The sequence below is a fragment of the Andrena cerasifolii genome, chromosome 8 (genome assembly GCF_050908995.1).
Source record: "Andrena cerasifolii isolate SP2316 chromosome 8, iyAndCera1_principal, whole genome shotgun sequence".
NCBI classification, from domain to species: Eukaryota; Metazoa; Arthropoda; class Insecta; order Hymenoptera; family Andrenidae; genus Andrena; species Andrena cerasifolii.
In genome coordinates this window covers 12,286,938-12,299,468 of record NC_135125.1, presented here as the reverse complement: position 1 = coordinate 12,299,468, position 12,531 = coordinate 12,286,938, and the positions used below count along the sequence as shown (strand labels likewise).

At 46.3% G+C, this 12,531-nt stretch overlaps 3 protein-coding genes across 3 annotated transcripts; 1 reads left to right on the top strand and 2 right to left on the bottom strand.

The window, feature by feature from the left end:
• Window positions 1-390: 390 nt before the first annotated feature.
• On the top strand, window positions 391-2,280 carry LOC143372060 (uncharacterized). Its single transcript, XM_076817890.1, has 5 exons — window positions 391-769; window positions 866-916; window positions 996-1,130; window positions 1,199-1,415; window positions 1,502-2,280. The coding sequence occupies exons 1-5, from the start codon at window positions 660-662 to the stop codon at window positions 2,051-2,053; spliced, it is 1,065 nt and encodes a 354-aa protein (XP_076674005.1). The 5' UTR covers window positions 391-659; the 3' UTR covers window positions 2,054-2,280.
• On the bottom strand, window positions 2,066-3,418 carry LOC143372061 (uncharacterized). The gene is made up of 3 exons (XM_076817891.1): window positions 3,109-3,418; window positions 2,861-3,012; window positions 2,066-2,783 (listed from the first exon to the last, which is right to left on the bottom strand). The coding sequence occupies exons 1-3, from the start codon at window positions 3,298-3,300 to the stop codon at window positions 2,513-2,515; spliced, it is 615 nt and encodes a 204-aa protein (XP_076674006.1). The 5' UTR covers window positions 3,301-3,418; the 3' UTR covers window positions 2,066-2,512.
• An 814-nt stretch (window positions 3,419-4,232) lies between these two features.
• On the bottom strand, window positions 4,233-12,529 carry LOC143372380 (uncharacterized). Its single transcript, XM_076818530.1, has 2 exons — window positions 10,546-12,529; window positions 4,233-9,252 (listed from the first exon to the last, which is right to left on the bottom strand). Exon 1 carries the CDS (start codon window positions 12,527-12,529, stop codon window positions 10,601-10,603), a length of 1,929 nt encoding a protein of 642 aa, XP_076674645.1. The 3' UTR covers window positions 4,233-9,252; window positions 10,546-10,600.
• Window positions 12,530-12,531: the final 2 nt, after the last annotated feature.

The window sequence follows — 12,531 nt, the reverse complement described above, 5'->3', positions numbered from 1 at the left end:
GATTCTGCGGGTATATTTTGTCGACTTTTGCTTTACTTTGGACACTGATATTATTACATATCAACACAATCTCGTTGAACCATGAGCAGAGCGCTCCGCATTGAACCTTCCTCTTTCGAATGAGATCTCGCCCAGCCCCAAATCTGCTCATATAAGGACGAAAAACGAAAAATCCCGAACCCATGTTTCGGGCCAGATTGTGTCGGTATACAGCGCGCTGCATTACCCGTGTCTACCCCCTTAACGACTGTAGGTTGCCTGTCTCTACAGCGATTTAATCCATTTGGATTGACGCTAGATAGCAGGACATCCTTGCTCACTGGGTTGCATAATAGCCGGGGCAGTTTAATTCCAACGCATGTCCACTAGATGGCAATGCTGTATCGCAAACTAGGTTGCATATTTCCAGGGAGCAGTTTATTTTATTCTCACACGCTCACACTGTTATATGAAATGTTGTTTAGGATCTTACGAAACGTGCAAAGTTTATAAATCTGAATATACGAGATTTCAATGTCTCCAAATACTTACCTAGTAGTTCCGATGCTTCGTATGAAAGTATGGTTCCATTAGTTACACGGTCAATGATTATAGATGTTGCCATGTGTTTATAAGAGTACTTAACCTACGTTAGTGTGCGAATTTTCAATTGCTTGACGATGAGCACGCCAGTATTGTCGAAACAACAGCAAAAGCATACCCTGTCAGCGAAGAAAACGCCGAGCAAGGGATTGCGAAATGTTCTGGCACAACCTCAGGATACTTATTGGTACAGGACATACCTATGAATTTCGACAGAATAATCACACGTTTATTATCGTAAAAATATATACCTTTATTATTAATAATTATTTACATTCATTAGGCCTGTCGCAACTGCAGATAAGTGCGTGGTGTTGGAAGAGCTCTTAAAGAAGTAAGTTCTAAAAGTTGCATTAAGCGCCTTATAACAACTGTTAACACGAAGTGGTACATTTTATAATTAATACTTATAGACTAATGCCTGCTATAAAACGAGTATCTCATATAATTCCATGGTCGCAGCTTAGACACATGAAAAGAGATGAACGCACACAGGCTAAAAAGGAGGCATTTTTGAAGCAAGATCATGTACCTAATACAGAGATAGCGTAAGTAATCGTGTAACTCAGTGCTTAATCTTGTAATGTACAAACTTTAATAATGCTAAAATGTTTAGAAATTCAGTTATTATGGGATTAAATGCAATCACAAGATCTTTGGAGAAGAATACTGTCTGTTGCATCTTAGTGGATGCTAACATTGAACCACAGCTTTTAATAAGACACATTATTATGATGGCTCAGAATAAAAGAGTACCGATATTACTATTGCCTAACTTAAAAGCTAATACCTTAAGCACCATTGGATTTGCATCCGCTGCATGCGCTCTTAAGGTACAGTTACTTAATTACACCAAGAATATCAATCGTGTCAACTAAAATTCTAATGAATTAATAGTAATCTATTACTTTGATTTCAGAATACTGTAAGGGAATCTTCGAATCACCATTTTCATCCACTGTACATGGAAGTAAATGATATTTATAAAGACACGTCTCCGCCGAAAAATTCACTTCAATTATTTAAGGGCACTGAAGCATTAGATGAGACAGTGCTGTACAAAGAAAACGAAATAAGCATTGAGACTGAATCGCATTCTAACTCTTCAGAGGCGATTAAATTTAGATTATCCACGAATGTATATAAGTACCGATCCTCGCGCAAAGAAAGAGCGTTTGTACCGCCGGGCGCGACAGTATGTTCCGCGGGCGAACCCATTGCAGAGAAAACTGAGGATGAGTTTATCTCAATAACTAATTATGATTCCGACGAATTCGACGCAAGCATTAAGAAACACTCAAGATATATAAGTATTCAGAAAAAGAAGTTTACTGGAAAACCAAAAAACCATTCCGAGGTAAATCCGAAAGCTGCGAGTGTCACGTATTTACCGCTGAAGGTGAAACGTCTGCAAGGCAACAGTAATCGCGTGAAGGCTACTAAAATGTTAAAGCAGAAGAAGAAATTCTGAAACAACCACGGCTAACGTATACCCCACCGGCACAAGCCGCTTGCTTTTTATTTTAAATTACAATAGGTACGAAATGTGTAAATACAATTGTACAAGCTCTGAGAATATTAGCGTTAATATAAATGTACAGAAATGCATAAAAAAGAATGTAACTTTACAAATATATAAATACATTTATATACAAAGGTTGTACTTACATATTAATAAAATAAATTGTATCTGTGATACTCAAAGGTCTACATTTCTTATTTAACACGAATCTTTCCACGAATTCCCATAAGTTTATATTACATAAAGCCCGATTGTTCATTAGAAAAGTCAGTCTTTGGTACCAAACCGTCGTTCAGTTACATGTAGAATCCTATATATTTTGTACATGGAGATTTTGTATATGCAAAAATCAAAGATACAAACGTTCGTTTCAAACATACGTGTATTTGACGCCTAGTATCTATAATATCATACAGGTAATGTGGAATTCACTGAAGATTTGAAGATTCTGGTAAAGAACATCAAACCCTTAGTTCCTCCCGGTATGTGACTCACTAAGAACGACAACATGGCTATTAATTGTAAAACGGCGAAGAGTACCGTTAACGGCGTGGACTGCAAATGTAGGGCGCAATAGAGTGTCGCTATCAGAGTCGCAAAGTAGGACACACTGAAACACCTCCTTTCAGCGGTGAACAATGACTTCAAGTAATTTAACGGCCCCAGAAGGAAGCAAAAACTATAAGAAAAAGAATCCTCCGTGAATCCTACTTCCTTAACGAACGGACCCGCTCGTTCCGCGCGCGATGTACTTACCTGGACAGGAAGAAGACGCTCCCCAAGGTGTAGAGTAGCGCAAACTTTCTCGCTTTGAGCAACAGGACCGGGACATAGATCGCGGAGAGACAGAAGCAGAGTATGCCCATGGCGAAGCAGACGACAAATGCTACAAGCCTTTGCACGCGCGTCTGTCAGGAGGGAACGATATGTCATTGAGAACTCCCCAATTCGACCGCTCGCGCTCGAAACACTCGGCGTTTGAGGTTATGTTAGCTGGTACGAACCATACTAGGGCAGCACTCCCTTTGCGTGCCTTGCAGCCATCCCGGCTCCTCCCTGCCTTCGTCGCCGGTTCTGCCGAGCCATTTTCCAATGCTCGTTGACGGCAACGTCACCGAGGGCACGGTGATCTTGAATTGCTTCTCATTTTTACTACTGAGGAGATACTCGTTCAGCTCTTTGTTGAGATCAGCCATTTTGGCACGTCGCCAATGTCGCCATACATTATGTTTACACGTTGATAGGGCCCGCGAGCATACGGATGGAAATAACTCTTTATCCTGAACGTGCCGCTTGTCAAGCGGCAATTAACGCAGAAGCGCGCGATTGAAGTGCGCAGTGTTCAACAGCAATTTATCACGCGACAGAAGTGGGAGAGGGTGTGGGTGATTCCGCATGGAACGTTGGAGTTGAATGGAGATACGAATTATTGTATACAATAGGGTGGCTCTTATTTTCGACTTTTGAAGTTTCTTCGCAGCACCCCCCAGAATAGTTGCAAATAATAAAATAGGTTATGAATAAAATGTAGACAAATCTATAATTTTATGGGTATTCAATATAGTCTAAAATTTACTCTAATTTATTGCATAATTTAAAAATTAACAATAAAATTAAAAATTTGAAAATCTAGAACCTGTTTTCTGGAGGGTAAACAGGTTCCTAGATTTACTTAAATTTAATTGATCTCTCTAGAATGGGGATGGTCAAATCTCAACTTTTTATAAGTCCATATTATATAACATCCTCTAAATTATTGATACCATAAAAAAATATGTCCAACAAAAGTTGTAGATCTAGACAAGAAGCATATTTTATGCTCTCTTACTTTTCCTCATGCGACAAACGGTTTCGAAAAAAAACCGAAAAATTAAAAAAAAAAAATTTATTTTTAAAATTTTGAAAAATTAAATTAATGCTGTTACGTCTTTGTCACCAATGGGCATCGATGTATCGGCTTCATAACATCGATGTATCGGCTTCATAACATCTCAGCTTACGCTCCGTCGATATACGTCTATGCTTGGGATGGCCTTCGTGTGTCGGTAATAAAGTATTCGCAGAGTTCTACTATATCTCCTGCAACACGTGAGCCGTACAGGGAGCGTTGAGTGATTACACAGTGCTGTTGGATTTTCAAACTTACATTTATTTAAACAAATCAACATTGACCTCATATTTTACGGGTTGTATACTGCATTTGTCGCACAGGTAAATGCATCACTCTATTACGCAGGATCTATGCGCCCTGCAACGCGTAGCAGCATCGTCGTGGGATTATTTCGAGAAAAATCAAATGCATCGGGGACGGGGGAGACTGAGTATATCGACAGTACTCTAATTGGGACTAGAGAAATTCGACTAGAAAATATCGGCGGTTGATCTTTCTCGCATAATGATAAGAATAATAATACTTTCGGTGACGGTAATAGTTGTCGGAGTCGCAATAAACATGACGATAATAATAATAATAATAATAATAATAATAATAATAATAATAATAATAATAATAATAATAATAATAATAATAAACGTACAATAGCAATAATAAGAAGCACAACATAACAATAATCGGGGACATAACAAATCGATCACGTTCGAATACAGTACACACTACGAGCCGTCGTTGACAGACTCATCGTCATTTCGCGTATTCTTTGTTATCGTTTTACTCGTTTAAATGACTTTATATCGCTATATACGTACTGATCACGGTCACTCGATCTCTCGATTATACGATACATGGAATGAGACTGCTAATTATTCAACACGAAGGCTCCTAAAATCATTCACGTATCGCGAAACGAATTCTTTTCGGGATTAAATTACTTATTTAATTACATCTCGTCGGGTATGTGTGTGTGTATCCTATGCACGCTTGCACACCAATATGTACTTGTTTCGTACGTACGCATGGATATATGTATGTGTGTGTGTGTACGTGTGACCCGGTTATTTTCATTAACTATATACTTTGGCTTCGTCTGTCCTCTTAATTTGTTCCTCCCCTCTTTTTAGCGCTAATGGCAGCACAGATACAATGTAATTTGTATTCCCGTTTTCCCTCGCTTTACACCGTACAGCGTCTCTCCTCTTCCGAGAACAACGCGTCACGAATCACTCGCTCTTTCCTTTCTACCTCCGTTTCACTTGAACGCGGCTCTCCGGCGCGCGGGAGCCGTTAAATTCGTCGCCCTGCACCGATGGCAATTACCGCAATTAATATATTACGCTATGTATATTATCTTTATACAGTACGCAACGACACGCCGGAATTAATTATTGTATGCACTACGAAGGAATGAAACCTATATACTTGTATACGTGTATACGTGGGTGTACGTTCGAGAAGAAACGAATCGCTATGCAGCGCGCTCATAACAGTACAATTTTCATTTTCAATACAAGTGCTGTGGCCGTCTTCCCCCGTACTCTCCCCCCGTTCGTTCCTGCATCCCATCCGGCAGCCACGCGTCGCGCCTGCTCCCCATCGGCGAGAACAGTCCCGTGGAACGACGACGCGAGGATCCGCGCTGGACCACGCGGCGGAAGATCGCGGTGCAGCGGTGCGACGGTGCAACGGTGCACACGATGGAGAGGTGCATCTCACGGCCCCTTCTTAACCCAGATCAAGGTCCCTAAACGCGACCACGGGACGCGTTCGCGTCTGATCTCGAGAAAGCTCGACCGAGAGAGGGCCCGCGTTTGCTGTACAAGTATCGTGTGCAGCTACAGCGTTCGAACTACGAAACGATAAATGCGATTGCAGCCTTTTCCTCGGTAACTACGCCAAGTATCCGTAATAAATACACTACCGTTAACATTAGCCTCCTTAACTAGCTAGTGCAAAGTAACGCGTTCGAAACGAACAGATCCTGCCTATTAAAAATCATCAAAGTCTTCGGGGCATAGCTCGATACATGCATCACACGTGCGCGCGAGTATGTTAGTGGCTAGAAGGGGCGTGCAAAGTCGCTAGAAATGTCTCGGAGCCTTCGAGGGTGAATTGGAGCCTTCAAAAACGCTACCAAGTAGTCGCTACAACGATTTACGCTAATGTAATCCTAAGGTCGAACGAAGAAGAAGTAGAAGAAGATCACCGCGCCCCGTGTATCTCTCGAGATCAAACGCGGCCTCCGCGGCCGGCCAAAGAAAGATAGACTGCCTAGCCACGAGATAATCGCCAACTAATTAAACGCGTCGTCGATCGGATGCAACTAATGGCGCAATAATATCTGCAGGCTGTGCCCCCCACCCCCTTAAACGGTACTTACAAATACCCGAGCGAAGAATCACTCGTGCGCTACGCAACGGTAAAATCAGGCGCGCAGCATTCTTCATGTATTTTCATCCCCTTTACCCACTCCTTCCTTTCTCTCTTTGCTCTCGTTCAAAACACACGCACGTTCATAGAAAAAATTCGCCGGCACGAGGTCACGCGAAACACGCCGGAGAAAAAAGGCAGTTTTCCAGCTCCCTCCTCTCTTCTCTCTTCTCCTTTCCTCCCCCGTCTTCTCTTTTCTTTTTCGCTCCTCGCGCGACTCTTGCGCAAGCTCGTCGTCGACATTTTCGCCCCATACGTTTACTCTTTTTTTTTGTTCCTTTAATCCTACCATTCTCTCACTCTCTTTCTCTCGGTGCCTTTCTCTCCCACCCTCTTACTTTACACATTTTTTTGTTTGTTTCTTTAGAAAATAATTTCTATCTCTGTGAATTTTCTCTTCCTGCTTCTCTACCATCTTTTTTTTTTGTAAATTTTCTCCCCGTTTTCTTTTTCCCAGCGAGAGCGTCGAGCCGCGCGAATAAGAAACGTGAAACGAAACGGCCCCTCCGCCTCGGGGAGTCCCCCGTGTCCGAGGCTCGAAACGGGCGGCGCAGTCTTTTATTCGCGCGGCTGATTAGAATGAGTCTTAATCGCGAGACCTGTTCTCGATTCCTTTTTCCCCTTCGTTTTCGTTCTATTCTCTAATAACCGCGACACGTCGAAAGTGGCCTTGGCGGCGTGGAGGAGTGTTGCAGGGAGGTTCTTAACACGAGACGACATCGAGAAACCGCGAGGGTAAACGAACGACTAAAAGGAAAATCAGAGTTCGGAAAGTCGATGGGAGGAAGTCCCGAGTTTGTCGCGAGGATCCCACGCTTCGAGGAAACGCCCCCTCCTTCGTTTCTCATCTTTTCCGTTATCTTTTGGCAAATTCGAATGTGACAGCGTGCTGGGATACCTGCCGCGTAATTTAGAATTACAGCTATCGTACCGTTAAATATGAAAAATATGTACAAAATCTGTGGTGACGATGCTCGAATGTATAGCGTTTGCAAACCACCTATACGCGCACAGTAAACCTGACGAACGCAACTCGTGAAAAGCAAGGGAAACCGTCTGATCGACTTACTATCATTTTCACGAGCTCTGTTACCGCAATTAAGCGAGCACTTATAATTCAGCTTCCCCCTGCGCATCCCGCATTGTCCTCCGCGGTGTCACGCCCCTTACTACCTCGATTGCCGAAGTAACGGGCGCGGTACACGCGCGCCGAGGAGGAAATGCATTCGCCTGTGTGCACGCGCGAGCGTATCATGGATCGCGATACCTTGGAGCGCTGATTAGTCGGTGTTGCGCGGACCGACGATCGGGGGAATGCGTTCGAATAATCGAAATACAAAATACACTTTCAATCGAGGCTTCCTCCGTCCAGAGAAACATCTGAATCACCCGCAATATAATATCAAAAATCTAAAACGATCAAGTATCGCGGCTAGAAGCCAGCAAGAGAGCCATGCGCGGTTTGCGTGCGGGTGGTGTTCGTGTATACAGTACTCGAAAATCCGGCGGGCCGGCAGGATCGCCGATCGCTTTGGGAACGTATCGATGAATCGCGCGCGACAGCAACGTAAGACACAGCCAGACAGACAGACAGACAGACAGGCGGACGCGGTCAATTGAAAAGTCGCTACTGAAACTATGAATCGTTAAGTACATACGGCCGCCAGTAACGCAGACAGTCGCGTTGCTTCGCTTAACCTTAGTACCCCATCCTTAAATGGCTATTCAATCAACTATAATGTATAATCCTAATTAATATTGCACGCGCCGGCACACGAGGGTAGCTAATCTCAGTCGCTTAGCTAACGCGACGGATAGCAGCCCCCCCTCCGTTTATTTTCCACGAAACAACTTAATTATGCGTATGTACGAGACTCGCGGACGACCCCGTCCGTAATTACCACGGCGGGTCGTCCTCGCGGCTGCGTCCCGAAGAAACAGAAAGGAATGTGTAACAAAGGTGTCCTGCTCGCCGAGCCCCGACGACTCACCGAACGAACTTTCGGCTTCTAGCCCCTGGAACGGGACGATTCGTATAATCCTCAGGGGTGCGCTGGAATCGTATCGACCGTTTCGATTTCCTCTTCCTCCGCGATCGAGCCGCACGCCGTTGTCGTGCGCGTACGATCAGCCCCTCCCCGTTGCGTCCCCATCCGTTCGATCAGCTCGCTCTCCAGTCAGCAACACGCAGTTCCTCTCGTTTTATTCGGCACTCTCGTCGCTCCTCTTTAATTAATCAGCTACGCTTAAGAACTAAGCTCGTACTTTATTATCGTTAAGTCGGTGTACCTTTAAATCGAATATTAAGTTTCCCGTTATCGACTAGCATTATCAATTAAACACGCTATGCGGACTGTCACCTCGTCGTCACGGGCTAGACAATGGCCTCGAGCTGTACTTTTCGGTGCTCAGTGTTGCTGAAGAAGTTCAGTGTCGAGCCCAAGTAATTGTTCGTTTCCGCTAAACCGCGCTCCCCAGGGCTGCCCAGTTTCCCGTTTCGAGTCCCTCCGGCTCCGGAACCCGCACCTTCTCTTCATTATGCTACATCAACTCGGTGCCTAACTTGCCCTTCGCCCTTCACCGCGACTCGCGCGCGTCCACGCGCAGCTCGCACCTGTCGCAGGGAAGTGATCGTTACGTCTTCGTTCCGTAGATCGACGAAGACGTAATCGCGGCCAGCGTGGATGTCGCTCGTCTTCGGGAAGTCTTCGGACACTCCGTTCCCTCTCACCTCGGTTCGCTCTCATGAATCACGGTCTCTGTACGACTCGCGGCGCCCCTCTGCCCCAGCGTCGTCGACGGTGCAATTTAGAATGGCGAATGGCTGCAGAGACGCAAAATAATTCTCGCGCTAGCGCCGAATCCCTGCTCAACGGACACCTCCCTCGTCTCTCTACGTCGGTTGGTGATCGGATCGGTACCAAATCAGTACTATCGATACCAGCCCGGAAATTATGATGCGGTATCGAATAGTATCTAAGACGTAGGTATCAGGAATATTGATACCCGTTTGATACTTCTGTGAAAGTATCGATATCCGTTTGATACCTCTATGAAGGTATCGATACCTGTTTGATACCTCACGAAAGTATCGATACCTATTTGATACCTCTATGAAGGGATCGATACCCGTTCGATCCGAAAGTATTGATACACAAAAATAAATTTTTGATTTCGACAAAATAAATGCAAATGTCAATGGAGAACTAATATGAATACCAAATGCCACCAATTTTACTGTTAAATGGGTTTTCACCAATTTTTGTAAGTGCTGTTTTTCGGATAATTTAGTTTCTCATATATAATAACATAAAAGTGACGAATTTTATATATTAAAAATAAGTTTTCTGGTTTTGACCACGAAAATGGATATAGTTCTTCAATTGACATTTGTATTAAATTTGTAAAATTCAAAATTTTCATTTCTGTAATTTTGGCCATAAAATCGCAAAATTTCAATACAGAAGTTGCAATACAAGCAGCAGAGACCAACAAATTTAATAAATGAATATATCGAGACAAGTAATCTGATCGTAAGTTTTTAAGTAAAAAAGAGAGATCGTTAAGCATGATACAATTAACTGGGGAATCAATACAATTTCTTCTTACCGTAATCATCTTAACATTACTTTGCTTAATTAATAAAATATCATTCCTTTTATCAATATATTCCGGTGAAGTATCAAATGAATATCCATAATTTCAAAAGTTTAATATCTACAGGTATCGATGCATTCGTAAAATATCAAACGAATACCAAGCATTTGTAGAAATATGAAATGTATATCGGTACTTTCATGAGGTATCAAACGTGTGTCGATACTTTCGTAAGGTATCAAACGGGTATCGATACTTTCACGAGGTATCAAACGGGTATCGATTCGGTGTAAGCGCTTTTGGAATTGATATCGATTCAAGAAGTATCAGTATCGAAAATTGATACCAAGTACCTAAAGTTTCAATTCGCATCGATACTGTCCATTGAGTACTTTAGTATCGAATTGATTGAATATCATTAATAGTATCGGTATCGGTCCGATCGCTAACGTCGGTACAAAACGTCTAAGCGAGCTAACTATGAGCGTGCCCTGTCGGGACCGAACTAATTATAAAATACCTTCGCTCCATTTCGAGTACCGTCAATTTCTCCCCTTCAGCTCCCCTCCTCCACGCTAAACCGTGGTCACGTATTCCCGCAGCTCGGTCTTCTCGCCCATCAAGCCGTCGTTAGCGAACCACGGGTCGTCGTACTTGGCGGTCTCCTCGCTGCGCGCCCTGTTTGGGGCACGTGGTCGTTCGCGGGCACGCGTGCGGGGCACATCCTCGCTCAACGACCTCTTCGTGATGCCTATCGTCGCCGGCACCTCCAGCAGTGCCTTCGATCTCGTCAATTGCGGCCTCTGACGGCCCTTCGGGTCCTCGCTCGCCGCGCGAACGATCACAGCGGGTGGCGCCAATCGTTCGTCCACCTGGTGGCTCTGCGACCTGGCTCTGAGCGCCTTCTTCGTCGACAGGCGAGCCTTCACCAGGCTCTTTCTGCGGGCAGGCGACGGTGGCTGGGGCGAGTACTGCTGCTGCGACCTCTGCCTCTTCACTGGCGAAGTTGGCACCTGGGGTGACCAAATCGGCGGCGACAGGTCCACGGGGGACTGCACCCTCCTGGGCGGCGTTTTCTCCGGGGACTCGTCCCTCCAGGCTCCCTGGTAGAGCGGAAACGCAGAGACCTGGTTCAGGATCCTCCACCGGAAGTCCTCGTCGTCGCTTCTGCCAGGCGGCGTCGCCACTGGAGGTGGATGGTGGGTGGGTGTGACATTGTGGAAAGGCGACCAGGACTCCGGATCTTCGGGCTCCTGGACCGCGAAGCTACCACCGCCTTCCTTCGGAGAGCCGTCGTACGGCGCCCACTTTATCTCGCTGATGTGCTTCGGCTCGCGCTTCTTCACTCCAACCGTTGGCAACGGAGAAGCGTCCTCGTACGGGGCCCACTTCGCGTCCATGATGGTGATCTCCGGGGATATCAGCCGTCGGACGATCCTGTTCTCCAGCTTGGTCACCTGGCGAGGATCCGGCTCGGGCGACAGGCTCCTCCGGATGCTGTACTTGGGCCGTTCCTTCAGGCTCTTGCTCTTGAAACCCTCCGTCGACTCCTGGCTCGAACCCCTCCATCTCGACTTCTTCTCCTCCACTGGCAACGAGAAGTGTGGCTTCATCGCCCACTTCGGTCGAGGCTTCTTCCTCTCCTCGGGGCTAGCCACCTTCTCCACCTTCTCCACCTTGTCCTTGCCGCCCCATTTCTTCGACATCTGACTGTCGACTCTGGCGTGCGAGCGCTCCAGCTTCGGCCTCTCCCTCGTCCTCTCGGGCCTGACCAGCCTGGTGTCCTCGCTCACGTGCTTCTTCAGTTCTGGCTTCTGCGGCAGGGACGCAGGCGGCGCGGGCGGCTCTTCCGGCGGCTGGACAGTCAGCGATGTAGAGTAATACAGCTTTCTTTCCGGCTTCGGGATCGTAGCTTTCTCCGGCTCCTGTTGTTCCTTCTCTTGCACCGGCGACGAAGGTGGCATTATCATCGTCTTGGACTTCGGACAGGTGCATCTGGGCTTCGGGTTGGGCAACGCCTCCGGCACCTGCAGCCACCTCGCGTCCCTGGCCATCCTGGTGTCGTCGCTGCTGTGCTTCCTCAGGTCGTGCATCGGTGTCTGGAGGTAGTCGGGCTTCACCGACCATTTGTCCGTCTCCGCGCTGTGGTGCTTCCTCAGGTCGCCACGCGGGTGGTCGTGGGACTTCTTCTCGTCGGGCGTCAGGCTGTGGCAGCCGCATCTGGTCTTCTTCGCCAGGTCCAGGTCGGTGTTGGAGGTGTGCAGCGCCCATCGGAACTCGGAGCACTCGCTGGCGCGTTTCTTCAGGTTCCAGAACGCGTCGTCGGGCGACAGGAAGCTGCTGTCGGCCCATCTGGTCACCGCGCTTCGATACGTTCGGAACTCCGCGCATTCGCTCTCGACGCTGAGGGTGGCCGACGCGGCCTGGTCGCAGCTGAAGGCCCTCTGGGGAGTTCTATGGGACTCGAGGGGCGCTGGCTCGATGGCATCCAGATCCTCGATCATGT

Coding starts and splice junctions, on each gene's coding strand:
- LOC143372380 (XM_076818530.1), bottom strand. CDS start 12,529: ATGATCGAGGATCTGGATGCCATCGAGCCAGCGCCCCTCGAGTCCCAT.
- LOC143372060 (XM_076817890.1), top strand. CDS start 660: ATGAGCACGCCAGTATTGTCGAAACAACAGCAAAAGCATACCCTGTCA. Junction 917..995: donor TTGGAAGAGCTCTTAAAGAA/GTAAGTTCTAAA, acceptor TAATACTTATAG/ACTAATGCCTGCTATAAAAC. Junction 1,416..1,501: donor CCGCTGCATGCGCTCTTAAG/GTACAGTTACTT, acceptor CTTTGATTTCAG/AATACTGTAAGGGAATCTTC.
- LOC143372061 (XM_076817891.1), bottom strand. CDS start 3,300: ATGGCTGATCTCAACAAAGAGCTGAACGAGTATCTCCTCAGTAGTAAA. Junction 3,013..3,108: donor GGGAGTGCTGCCCTAGTATG/GTTCGTACCAGC, acceptor CCCTCCTGACAG/ACGCGCGTGCAAAGGCTTGT. Junction 2,784..2,860: donor AGCGTCTTCTTCCTGTCCAG/GTAAGTACATCG, acceptor TTTTTCTTATAG/TTTTTGCTTCCTTCTGGGGC.